Below are 12,418 nucleotides of genomic sequence, written 5' to 3'. Positions count from 1 at the left end.
GCATCTTAAGGGAAGCCGCCCTTAAGATAGAAATAAACGCGGACGCAATGACGCGTAAGGTGTTGCCAATGCAAAGCACGGATGCTCAAGAGGTCGAGCAGTTAAGGGCCGAGGTTAGGCAACTACGCGAAGAATTAGACAGAGTCCGCTCTACTGCGATGACGTCTCCCTTATCTGGGAACAATCAAGTTAGGGACGAACCTATGGAGATGGATACTGGAGCTGAATCAAGCCATGTTCCAGCCCCTCCGTCTGTGACGCTTCCACCCCGGGAGGAGTGGCCACCGGCGATTAGGCCGCCCGTACAAGGCAAATCGCGGATACTTACCGACGACGACGAAGAAACTCTGAAGAGCAAGAATACAACTCTTCGTCGCAAAGCGGCCAATAAGGATAAAGGCCTAGAAGAACTTATTGATGGCAAGCTAGCGGTGTTTGCCAAAATGATGCAGGCCCAAATGAGGGACATGATGTCCACTCTCACGGAGCGACTTTCTCCTCAAGTATCTCCCAACGGGGCCCAAGAAAGCACTTCCATGGTGTCCGGCCTGAGAGACCACACCAAGAAGCACCCGGTTCCCGAAGAGAAAAATAGAGAAGATAAGTCTAAGAAGACGAAGAAGAACAAAGGCCAAGGACCATCAAATGTCTCTCCGCTTGAGAATAACAAGGCTCAGCCTTCTAAGAAGAAGAAGGATGCGCCACCAGCTCCATCGGAAAATCTGCAAACGTGCAGCGGATCGACTAGCAACCCTGTGGAAACGCCGTGGACAAAAGTCCTCGGCAGGAATGCAGCTAGGAAGAATAAACAGGTAATGAAACCTGTTGCCTCAACTTCAGCCCCAGGTACCATCACTAAAGGAGCTCCTGGGATTAAAAGAGGCAAAGTGGAAGGCAAGAAGACTTCCTCATCCAACACCTCGACTAAGAAGAAGAGGAAAAGAAGAAACAGGAGACGCATCCCGAAAACGTCGGCAGTGGTGCTAACATGTCCACAAAAGGACATGCCCAAAATTCTGTCCGAGGCAAGGGACAAGATTAAACTCCCGGACATAGGGATTACCGACGGGATAAAGACCCGCTTTACAGCCACTGGAGCCTTACTTTTAGAAGTTCCAGGAGAGAGCAGCGGTCCCCAAGCAGATGCCCTGGCTGCCCGCTTAAGGGAACTTCTGGTGAATAGAGAGGGCATTAAGATAAACCGCCCTATTAAAATGGCGGAGATACGAGTGCGGAATCTGGAGCCGTCACTCACTGTCCACGAGGTCATTGGTGCCGTGGCAAGCAAGGGAGGCTGCTTAGCCTCTGACATCAAAGCAGGCAGCATAAGAAGCTTCCCAGGTGGACTGGGAAGCCTGTGGATGAGTATTCCTTTGGTGGCCGCCAAAAAAGCCACAGAAGGAAATACACTAAAGGTCGGTTGGACCAAAGTAAAAGTCGACTTGCTAGAGTCACGCCCCCTCAGATGCTATAAGTGCCTGCAGAGGGGGCACGTAGCAGACAAGTGTCCAGAGACACTTGATAGATCCGGCAGGTGTTATCGCTGTGGAGAGCAAGGACACGTTGCCAAGATGTGCAGGGCCCCTCCAAAATGCCCCATCTGCTCGGACCTCAAGAGGAAGGCCAACCATGTACTTGGTAGCGTGCAATGCACGACCCAAATACGGAAGGGAAGAAGAGACGTCGCAGAAGTGGACAACACCAATCCACCGCCCCTTCCGCAACGTGTCAAGAGACCTTTAGCTGGTAAATCCGGCGAAGGGTCAATGGAGATAGATCCCCGGAGGAGGGGCAGGCCGGATACCTGTAAATGGCCCTACGCCTTATTCAGGCAAACGTCGGGCGTTCCAAGGGCGCCCAGGACCTGCTCCTGCATACGATGGCGGAGCAGAAGATGATCTTCGCAGTAGTAGCCGAGCCGAACTACGTTCCCAAGAATCACCCCTGCTGGACTGGAGACGAGCTAGGATCGGTGGCTCTCACATGGAGATGGATCCCGGGCACTCCCTCATGTGCCCCGATAGAACGAGGACAACGTTACGTCGCAGCTAGGTGGGGGTATCATTGTCGGTACCTACCTTCCGCCTTCAGGTACAATTGAGGAGTACCAGAAATGGCTGGACGACATAGCAGTTTGCATCAGGCGTGTCAGGAACTCACCGATCATTGTGGCGGGTGACTTCAATGCGTGGAGTACAACATGGGGCTCGGCACGAACTAACGCGAGAGGCCGCCTTGTTGAGGCTTGGGCCGCAAGTATGGACTTAGTCCTGTTGAACAGGGGCAACACGTCCACATGTGTCCGCCCGCAGGGAGAGTCGATCATCGACTTGTCGTGGGCATCCCCGGCGGCAGCACGCATAGTGTCTGGTTGGAAGGTGTCTAAGGACATGGAACACCTCTCCGACCATCGGTACATCTTGGTGTCTTTAGCACCTTTAAGATCGATGTCTTATCGATCACGAGAAGGGCGCAGATGGGCGGTACGTAAACTGGATGAGGACGCTTTTCAGGCTTCCATCGCCGCTTCCCTTTTCGCCAGTGACTTGCCACAAGAGGAGGAAGATCCTGAAATCCAGCTTCAATGGGTCACAGAAACTGTCACACGAGCATGTGACATGTCAATGCCGCGAGTCAAGCATCGTTTTCGAAGATCAGCATACTGGTGGTCGGATCAAATAGCGGCGCTACGAAGAGATGCCATTAGGACTAGTAGAAAGGTCACCCGTAGCCGTGACAATCAAGACAGAAGAGCCGAAGCCCTTGCGACTTACAAAGAAGCCAGGAAGACACTGCGGACGGCCATTCGTAAGGCCAAAGAAGAATCGTGGACAGAGTTAATTGAAGCCTTAGACGACGACCCATGGGGTCGAGCGTACAAAATTGTATGCAAGAAACTTAGGCCGATGGCGCCTCCAATTACGGAAGTATTGGCCCCTCAGTTTCTCAAAGAGGTCATTGGAAACTCTTTCCTCCTGATACCCGCGAAGACGGCCGAGTCCACCTTCAATCATCAGATCTGGACTGGAACGCAGCCCTCGAGATAACTGAAGAAGAGTTCCTCCATGCGGCCAAAAGAGGCCTTAGAGGAAATACTGCGCCGGGCCCGGATGGCCTGACTAAAGCTGTTTGGAGGTTAGCCTTGAAAAGTATCCAAGGCCCAATAATCCAGTTATTTAATAGCTGCCTACGACATGGCGCCTTTCCACTTCCGTGGAAAAAAGCGAAGTTAGTCCTGCTGCGTAAACAGGGCAAACCTGAGGACTCCCCTTCGGCATATCGTCCAATTTGTTTACTGGACGAGGCCGGAAAACTCTTCGAGAGGATCATAGTTAATCGCCTCGTCCAGCATCTTTCGAAAGAAGGTACGAACTTCAGCCGAAACCAATTCGGCTTCAGAGCCGGTATATCAACGGTGAACGCCATCACAGCGGTGAGGAATTTTACGGAGGAGCACACTTCCCAGGGGGGAGTCGTGCTCGCGACATCCATAGACGTCTCAAACGCGTTCAACTCCCTTCCCTGGGAAGTCATCAGAGCGGCCCTTAGCCGTCATCAGGTCCCTCAATACTTAAAGGATATACTGGGAAGTTACCTACATAATAGGTACTTTACTTTTACCGATCATAACGGTAAAGTACAAGAAAGGAGTCTACAACGTGGCGTACCTCAGGGCTCGGTCCTCGGCCCTTTCCTTTGGAACATAGGATATGACGCGGTTTTCTCATCGGCACTTCCTCCCCATAGCAAAGTCGTGTGTTACGCGGACGACACACTCATCTTGTCGGGTGGAAGAGATTGGACAGAAGCAAGAGCGAGAGGGGAGATAGCGGCCAGTTCAGTACTCCGCTCCGTTCAGAAGCTTGGCCTTTACGTGGCCCACGAAAAGACGGAGGCCATTGTGTTTTCTGGAAAGACCGGTGGTCCTCAGCCTCCACCTTCTTCACAAATCTTGGTGGGTGCGGCCAGAATCCAGATCGCCCAGAACTTAAAGTACTTGGGCCTCATTTTAGACCATAAATGGTCTTTTGGCCCACATTTTAAAAGAATTGGGGAGAGAGTTAGGGAGAAGTCCACCTCTCTGCGTGGGATTCTTCCAAATATCGGAGGCCCAAGCAGCGCAGCGAGGCGTTTATATGCGAACACCGTTCGCTCAATCGCCCTATATGCCGCCCCTGTCTGGGCCGAAGACTTAGCGGCGTGCAAAAAGAGTCAGAAGAACTTGGAGGCTGCCTTTCATCAGGTGGCTATCAGGACCGCACGGGCATATAGGACCGTTGCCCGCCCGGCAGCAGCACTCCTGGCTGGCCTTCCACCTGTGGACATCACCGCTGCGGAGTATCATCGAGTATACAAGGATCTACAAATCCTCAAATCTAGGGGGATCACGCCCACAGCTGGGATGAAGAAACGTCTACGCCGGCGACACAGAGTCATAACTGTGGGCCAGTGGAAGGACAGACTCACCGGCCTTCACAACTTCGGCCAGCGTACGCTGTCCGCCATCCTCCCAGTCATGGAGGACTGGGTGGATCGTTGCGGCTGGAAAGGCGTCACATCTTTCTGGACGACGCAAATAATCACGGGCCACGGATGCTTTTCCTCCTATCTACATAGGATCGGGAAAGAGGCATCCACAGCATGTCATCATTGCGATGACAGTATTGACGACGCCCAGCACACTCTTGAAGTGTGCCCGGCATGGACGGAGGAGAGGCAGGTCTTGAGGAACGTGTTGGGACCGGACTTATCCCTGCCTACCATCATCGAGCTTGCGGTGTACGAGGACAACGTCTGGAGAGCCTTCATGGACTTCTGCAGTGCGGTCATGCGTCGCAAGACAGAAGCAGAGAGGGAAAGAGAGCGGCATCCACAGTCCGCTCCATCAAGAAGCAACGCGGGCGGCAATCATCGTGGGACTGGCCAACCCTCGGCCACAACTTCCTGCATGACTCGCCCAGGCATTAACGCCCCTGCGAGTACGCGGGTCTTGAGATCAAGACCGCGCCCAAGAGCGCCCACCAGTCGGGCCATCGGTGGAAGAAGTCCGAGGAATAATCCTCCCTCTTCTCAGCCATCAGCCCAACCGGGCACTCACAACGTGTCCTTGAGCCCTTTGGCGTCTAGACCAAGGGCCAGGACACTAAGTTGACACAGTCGGGGAGGGACAACAACATCCCCCTCCCCGTAAGTAATAGACATTCCACGGAGAAGTCAAAAAGGAGATAAACTCCTCCGAATCAAGGAGTAGAGTAAGAGGCGACCCTAGCGAGAAAACAAACTCGCTAAGAAGAAGCATCCGCCGAGATGCAAGTGCGGAGGACCGAGAAGTTATACTTCTGTGCATCCTCGGTCTCCCCTCAAGGAAAACGCACTGGGTCAGAGCCCCGACGGGTTTTAGTGGGTAGTGGGCAGGCCTCGACTAGCGAGCCATAAGACCCGACCCCACATACCCCCAGAGAAAGGGGATGCGTAAAGAGTGCATTTCGTCGTAAAAAAAAAAAGGTTAGGTTAGGTTAGGTTAGGTTAGGTTAGGTTAGGTTAGGTTAGGTTAGGTTAGGTTAGGTTAGGTTAGGTTAGGTTAGGTTAGGTTAGGTTAGGTCCCTCTCGTTGTGCGCCACCTTGTCGTGGTGAGAGGGCTTAAGGGATCGAATCAACGATCCGCTGGGGCAGTACCTGGGACTTAGTCCCGGGAGGCCCGGCGGGGAGGTTCGATCCTACTAAGAGCGCACAGTACCTCCCTGGCATTGCACTTCGAGTACAGCATACTGAGCCGTGGGAGGTACAAACCTTCAGGGGCCGCGGTGAACAGTCCTTCTCAGGGCTGGGATCCGCGGTACGGACTTGGCGTTCCCGGAGGTGTTCCCTGAGCCCGGCGACCACTTCGCCGAGAGGGTGGGTTATTCCCCCAAGGTGGTAGGGATGGCGACCCGGAATTCAAACGCCCGGCCCGCCGGGGTCGTTGGGGATGGTCTAAGACCTCCTCCGGCAAGGTGTGGGGAATGGGGGTTATGGGGGAGGGTTTGGGGGGTTTAAGGGGGTTTTTTGTTTTGTGTTATTATGTTTATTTTGTTTTTTTATTTTTTGTTTTTTCTTATTCCTTCCTTCCTTCCTTCCTTCCTTCCTGTTCCTGTGCTCTTCGGGTGTGTGGGGGCGTGGGGCCGCTCGACATATTCCGAGGCGGGCCCACGCGCCGCGAGTTTAAGGAGTCGGCCAGGCCGGGGTCGTCAGGGATGGCACCCAACCGGCCTAGGGGAGTAAACCCTAAACAAATCATCTATAAAAAGCTATGATGATGAGTTCAGATAACGAAATGACGGGTGTACCGCCTCAGGGGATCGGATCCCCAGGGGCCGGCGGGGAAGAGTGCCGTCCCGGCTCTCCCTTCGTCGTCATCGTACGACGGGCTACCCACTGTCTGCACCGCAGGGGCAGTGGCAGAAGATATGCCTGCGAAGAAAGAAGAGAAGAAAGATTACCAGCCTCCGAAGATCATCTCGGACGTACTGGTGAAGTCCGGATCACGCCGTCCCGGACCAAAAAGCAGGAAGACTGAAAACTTTAGCGCCATAAGATCGTGCGCTGGTTCTCCGCCTCCACCTGAGACATCGACACTAGGGGTAGGAGAGTCGAATTCCAGACCAGGCTCTCCACTGTCCAGGACAGAATCACCGTGCGACACTGTTGTTTTGGATAGCTTGGAAGAATCGGCAAGCAGTGACATGTCAATTAGAACGACAGCGTCAGGAAGCGCGAAGAGATATAGGAGACCTCAGACTCCTATCTGTAAAATGAGACGTCGTGAGACGGATGCGACAGAACCGTCTGATGCTGAGGAGTTTAATACTCCTCTCAGAAAAAAGAGAGGGCGGCCGATAGTCACGGGCGACGGAGTTGAAGTCCGGGCTATCAAGGCTAAAAAATTGGAACTCCAAAGGCTAGAGGAAGAAATTCGGACGGCCCAGGAGATTTTAAATAGTGCGTACGATCCGGCCGACTTCAGATCGAAAAAAAGAACGGTCATGGCTCAACGTTTGGAGGAAGAAATGTCGCATCTTCCTCCAAGGGACATTGTAGCGCAGGTGTTACAAGCTGCCCAACAGGCTGACACTGTAGCTGCAAAATCGACAAATCTAAATGGTAGATTTGTTCGTATTTTGCGAGAGGCAGCCTTGAAAATACAGATTGGCACAGATGCATTGATAGGCAAACAGCCTATAAATATCTGTAACACAGGGAATGAAATAAGCACGGAGAATCAAGAGATTCAAAGACTTAAGGATGAAATCTCAGTGCTCCGTGAAGAATTAAAGACGCTGAGAGATAAAAAAGAAACGGGACGAGTATCACCATCAGTACAGCATGAAAGTATGGAGATAGAGCCAGTAGCATGTGAAGAACTTCCTTCTCTTTCCTCTTTCCCTCCACTCCCACAACGTGAGAAGTTACCACCGGCAATTAGACCGGCTTTGAGGGGGGTAAGACGTGTGTTAGAGGATGGAGATGAGAATGTAGTAGTCAAGAAACCGACTACTTCTACTGCGGATTCAGCAAAGGATTTAGAGGCCAAATGGGAGAAGAAGTTCTCATCCTTTGCTGAGGAAATGAAGAGGGAAATGAGGCGAATGGTATCTGCCTTTACGCAACACGCCGCCTCCGCCGACATTGCCACCGGGGCCCAGAAAAACGCCCCCAGCGCTAACACCACAAAAGGCGCTGCGAAGGGACGCCCGGTTCCCGGTGATAGTGTCGGAAAAGACGACAAAAGGAATAAAAAGAGGGAGACTAAAACTACTCCCCCTCTTCCCTCAGTTGGCAAAAGCTCTGGCCAAAGAACAGGAGCATCTATTTCGGCCTCAAAAACTGAGGGCACACCTACAACCATTCACCGGCCTGAAGAGCAGAAATGGTCGCAAGTGGTTGGGAGAAAGGCAGCGAGGAAGCAGGCACGGCAAACGACAAATAGTTCGGCTGCCCCGGCCTTAAACATTAAAAAGGCTGGAGGGAAAAATCAGCGGGATAATAATGCTGCACAGAAGCAGCAACCCTCCGCAAAAATAGTTCAGTCAGCGGGCGCGGATAATACCCCAAAACAGGGTAAAAAGAAATCCCGCAGGAGAATACCTAGGACGGCGGCAATTGTCCTCAACTGTCCCCCTGACAGAATATCTGCTGTCATGGGGGAGGTGAGAACAAAGATTAAACTGTCAGACGTTGGTATTACTGACAGCGTTAAAACGCGGAATACTATCTCCGGGGCCTTACTAATTGAGGTCTCCGGAGAAAATAAAGAAGCTAAAGCGGATGCTCTGGCTTCTAAAATGAAGGAGGTCCTCAAAAATCAGGAGGACGTAAGTTTGAGTCGGCCCATGAAGACGGCCGAAATTCGAGTCCGGGACTTAGAGCCGTCTATCACGGCTAGTGAAGTTGCCACGACTGTGGCGATCAAGGGAGGTTGCGACCTACGGTCTGTCACACCCGGAGATATCCGTAGATTCCCGGGTGGCCAGGGAAGTCTGTGGCTCAGACTTCCCTTGGCAGCAGCGAAGAAGGTAACTGAAGGGGGGAGCCTTAACATTGGGTGGACTCGTGTTAGAGTCTCACTCTTAGAGGCTCGCCCCCTTCGATGTTATAAATGCCTCGAGAAGGGCATGTAGTGGATAAGTGCCCTAGTCCCGCAGATAGAACTAACAGATGTTACCGATGCGGAACTTCAGGGCACATTGCAAGAAATTGTTCGGCTCCCCCCAAGTGCCCTGTTTGCACAGATCTGGGGAGGAAAGCCGAACATGTTATGGGTAGTGCTAAATGCACTACCCAAAATAAAAAGGTAGGAGGTAGCCGGGGAAAGAGAAATCTCAACCCCGGCAGTTAAGTCTTCTGCCCTTGTCAGGGCGGAAAGTATGGAGGTGGAACCATTGGAGGGAATGGGGGCTTAAGAATTACAATGCCCCTGTCCCTCCTTCAGGCAAATTTGTGTCACGCCCGCGGGGCGCAAGATCTCTTTCTTCACACCCTCGCGGAGCGTGACATTCAAGTTGGAGTAGCCGCCGAGCCCTATAGAATCCCCGAAAAGCATCCTTGCTGGACAGGGGACACATTGGGCTCGGTGGCAATTACATGGAGATGGCGGCAAGGACAGCCGACCTGTGCACCCCTCAAACGCGGCGAACGCTTTGTCGCTGTCCGCTGGGGTGCGATAGCAGTAGTGGGAGTTTATTTACCACCATCGGGCACCCTGGCGGACTTTGAGGGGTGGCTGGAAGTAATCGGCGAGTGCGTGCGAGGTCTTCGTCCCCGGCCAGTTCTAGTTGCCGGAGACTTCAACGCATGGTCCCGAACATGGGGATCAGCGTGTACTCGGGCCCGTGGAGAGGCTCTGGAGGAGTGGGCGGCGACGTTAAATCTCACCCTAATTAACAGGGGTGGGATAGCTACGTGTACGCGGCCGCAGGGAGAATCGGTCATAGACCTGACTTGGGCAACTCCTGCGGCCGCTAGGATGATAAAGGGGTGGAGAGTGGAAGAGGACCTCGAGCATTTGTCAGATCATCGTTACATTACAATGGAGCTCGAGGCCTCTTCTCCATCAATACGCGGTCGCCGCCGCCCAGAAAAGAAATGGGCACTCCGGCAACTAGACCAGCAGAAGTTCGAGGCCTCGATCACCGTTTCTCTTTGGTGTAGAGATAGCGGGATCGGGGTCTCTGAGGTACGGGACGAAGACCCGGTGAGAGAGGCAGAGTGGCTGGTTGGGGCAGTTACAGATGCTTGTAATACGTCCATGCCTCAAACCAGCCAAGATATTCGTCGGGCCGCCTACTGGTGGTCCGACGAAATAGCTCAATTGCGGCGCGAACTAGTGCGTCGCAGAAGAGCGGTGACAAGATGTCGGGACAACATCGGCCGGCGGGAAAGGGAAATGGAGCCCTTTAGGCAGGCAAGAGAGGCCTTAAAGAAGGCCATTAGGGCGGCTAAGGCCAGAGCATGGAACGAGCTCATCCAGGCCCTCGACGAAGACCCTTGGGGGCGCGCATATAAGATAGTTTCTAAGAAACTAAGACCAAGCGCGCCTCCCATCACGGAAATCTTAGATAAAGGCTTCGTCGAGGAAGTGGTAGATACTCTCTTCCCCGCCGACATCCGCGGGGAAGATGAGTCCCCCGGCGTCTCTATTTTAGATGACGAGTGGTCATCAGACTTAGACGTCGGGGAGGATGAGTTTGCTGAGGTCGTCAAGCGGAGTTGTCGGGGCAATACAGCCCCTGGTCCAGACGGCCTCCGCAAAAAGATATGGGCCTTGGCTGCCCAAGAACTTGGAGGCCTCCTAAGAGAAATGTTCTCTGCCTGCCTCCGACGTGGTGTGTTCCCTCCTTCCTGGAAGGAGGCGAAGTTAATTCTCCTTCGCAAGGAGGGAAAAGACGAGAAGTCCCCGTCGGCCTACCGGCCGATCTGTTTGCTGGACGAGGTGGGTAAAATCTACGAACGTATAATCGTGAATCGCCTCGTCCAGCACTTGTCCCGGCAAGGTCCCAATCTTAACGGGGCCCAGTTCGGGTTTAGGGAAGGCCTGTCCACAGTAGATGCCATTCTCTGTGTACGGGCCTTTACTGAAGAGTTCACGGCCCAGGGCGGGGGAGTGTTAGCAATATCAATAGATATTTCAAACGCATTTAACTCCCTTCCCTGGGATCGTATTAAAGAGTCGCTCCGACACCACCGAGTACCACAATACTTGGTGCGTGTCGTGAGCGAGTATTTGAGAGATAGGTGGATCTCGTACACGGATAGTACGGGATCCACCTGTAAGAGAAGGTTGTACCGCGGCGTGCCCCAAGGATCTGTGTTAGGTCCACTTTTGTGGAATCTGGGGTACGACGCGGTACTTAATACAGCTCTTCCCCCCGGCTGTCGTCTGGTATGTTATGCCGACGATACCTTGATACTAGCCGGGGGGAGAACATTTGAGGAGGCCAGCAGGCGCGGCGAGGTGGCCGTGCAGGCCGTAATTGGAGCCATTGGGCGAGCAGATCTAAAGGTGTCGGTGGGGAAAACGGAAGTACTCTTCTTCCGTCAGAAGAAGTCTCCCCCACCGCCGCAAGACGCCAACATCAAAGTTAGTGGGTGTTCCGTCCCGGTCAAGCCTGAGATAAAGTATCTTGGCTTGATCCTGGACGGACATTGGTCCTTCGAGGGCCATGTCAGCGAGGTCGCTCGTCGGGTTCGGGAGAGAGCAAGTTCGCTACGCGGACTTTTCCCGAATCTCGGCGGGCCAAGCGGCGGTGCTAGGCGGTTATATGTTAACACCGTGCGGGCCATTGCTTTGTACGCAGCCCCGGTGTGGGCGGACGCTCTGGCGGCCAACAGAAGGAGTCGGGTGAAGTTAGAATCAGCATTTCACCCGGTGGCCGTTGGGGCGTCGCGGGCCTACCGCACGGTGTCGCGCGCCGCCGCCGCGGTGTTAGCGGGAATAATTCCCGCGGACCTCTTGGCCCTCGAATATGCGAGGACCTTTAGGCGTCTGCGGGCCATCCGTGAGAATAGGGGGACCGTGACTCCAGCCGCTCGCAGCCGTGTTAGGCTCGAGCATAGGGCGGACACGGTTGTGCAGTGGAGTAGGAGACTACACGAGGAGACCCCCTGGGGATGGCGCACCATAGCGGCTATACAGCCGGTGCTCGCCCAGTGGTTAGATATGTGGGTGCTGGGTGGTGGTCCGTCCTTCCGGGTGACGCAGGTCCTCTCGGGGCATGGTTGCTTCGGGAGGTACTTGTGTCAGATCGGAAGAGAAGTCGATGAGAGATGTCACCATTGCGACTCTCTCGTGGACACCGCCCAGCACACTTTGGAGGTGTGCCCTGCGTGGGCTGTGGAGCGGGAGGAGTTGATCCGGGTGATAGGTCCGGATCTAACTCTCCCGCAGATTATAGAGTCCGCAGTAGCGGACTTAGAAGGTTGGAAGGCCCTCTCCTTATTCTGCGACAAAGTTATGGCAGAAAAGGAGAGGGCGGAGAGGGAGAGACAGGGGCAGCCGAGTGGGCCGTCCCTGTCACAACAACCTTCGACCGCCGGTAGTGGCGGGGGTCCACCGGCTCCGCCACCTCCTCCCCCAGCGGGGGGGTGGAGGGAGAGGGCGGCTTCGAAGACGTCGACCGGACGTTGGGGGGCGAAATAACTCGCCTTCCACGTATGGAGATCGTGGCTCGCCCTCTGAGGGCGGAGCCAGAAGAAGAAGTAGCAGGCTGGCTGCAAAGTCAGCGGCGAGTGGTGGCATGTGTCGGGTTGAGGGTAGGGGACGGGCGCAAGCCTCCCCCCCTCTTCCCGTCATGTGCCAAGCCACTTATACGCGTGGGAGTTCGCCTGTGGACTCTCATGCTCCAGCATGACGCTCCCGGGAGGGAGACGTCCTGTTAGTTGC

General features: G+C 54.2%; 1 protein-coding gene across 1 annotated transcript; it reads left to right on the top strand.

The window, feature by feature from the left end:
- Window positions 1-6,446: 6,446 nt before the first annotated feature.
- LOC139112995 (uncharacterized) lies at window positions 6,447-12,175 on the top strand. The gene is made up of 2 exons (XM_070673901.1): window positions 6,447-8,552; window positions 8,969-12,175. The coding sequence occupies exons 1-2, from the start codon at window positions 6,447-6,449 to the stop codon at window positions 12,173-12,175; spliced, it is 5,313 nt and encodes a 1,770-aa protein (XP_070530002.1).
- The last annotated feature ends 243 nt before the right edge of the window (window positions 12,176-12,418 follow it).

The sequence above is a fragment of the Cardiocondyla obscurior genome, unplaced genomic scaffold, assembly GCF_019399895.1.
Source record: "Cardiocondyla obscurior isolate alpha-2009 unplaced genomic scaffold, Cobs3.1 scaffold85_0_67754, whole genome shotgun sequence".
NCBI lineage: Eukaryota > Metazoa > Arthropoda > Insecta > Hymenoptera > Formicidae > Cardiocondyla > Cardiocondyla obscurior.
The sequence above is the reverse complement of the archived record's forward strand: the minus strand, read 5'-3'. Positions and strand labels throughout refer to the sequence as shown.

What these genes read in the sequence shown, in the direction of transcription:
- LOC139112995 (XM_070673901.1), top strand. Translation starts at nt 6,447, where the DNA reads ATGCCTGCGAAGAAAGAAGAGAAGAAAGATTACCAGCCTCCGAAGATC. An exon ending in CCTTGGCAGCAGCGAAGAAG is followed by an intron (nt 8,553 to 8,968) that starts GTAACTGAAGGG and finishes TCCCTCCTTCAG; the next exon opens with GCAAATTTGTGTCACGCCCG.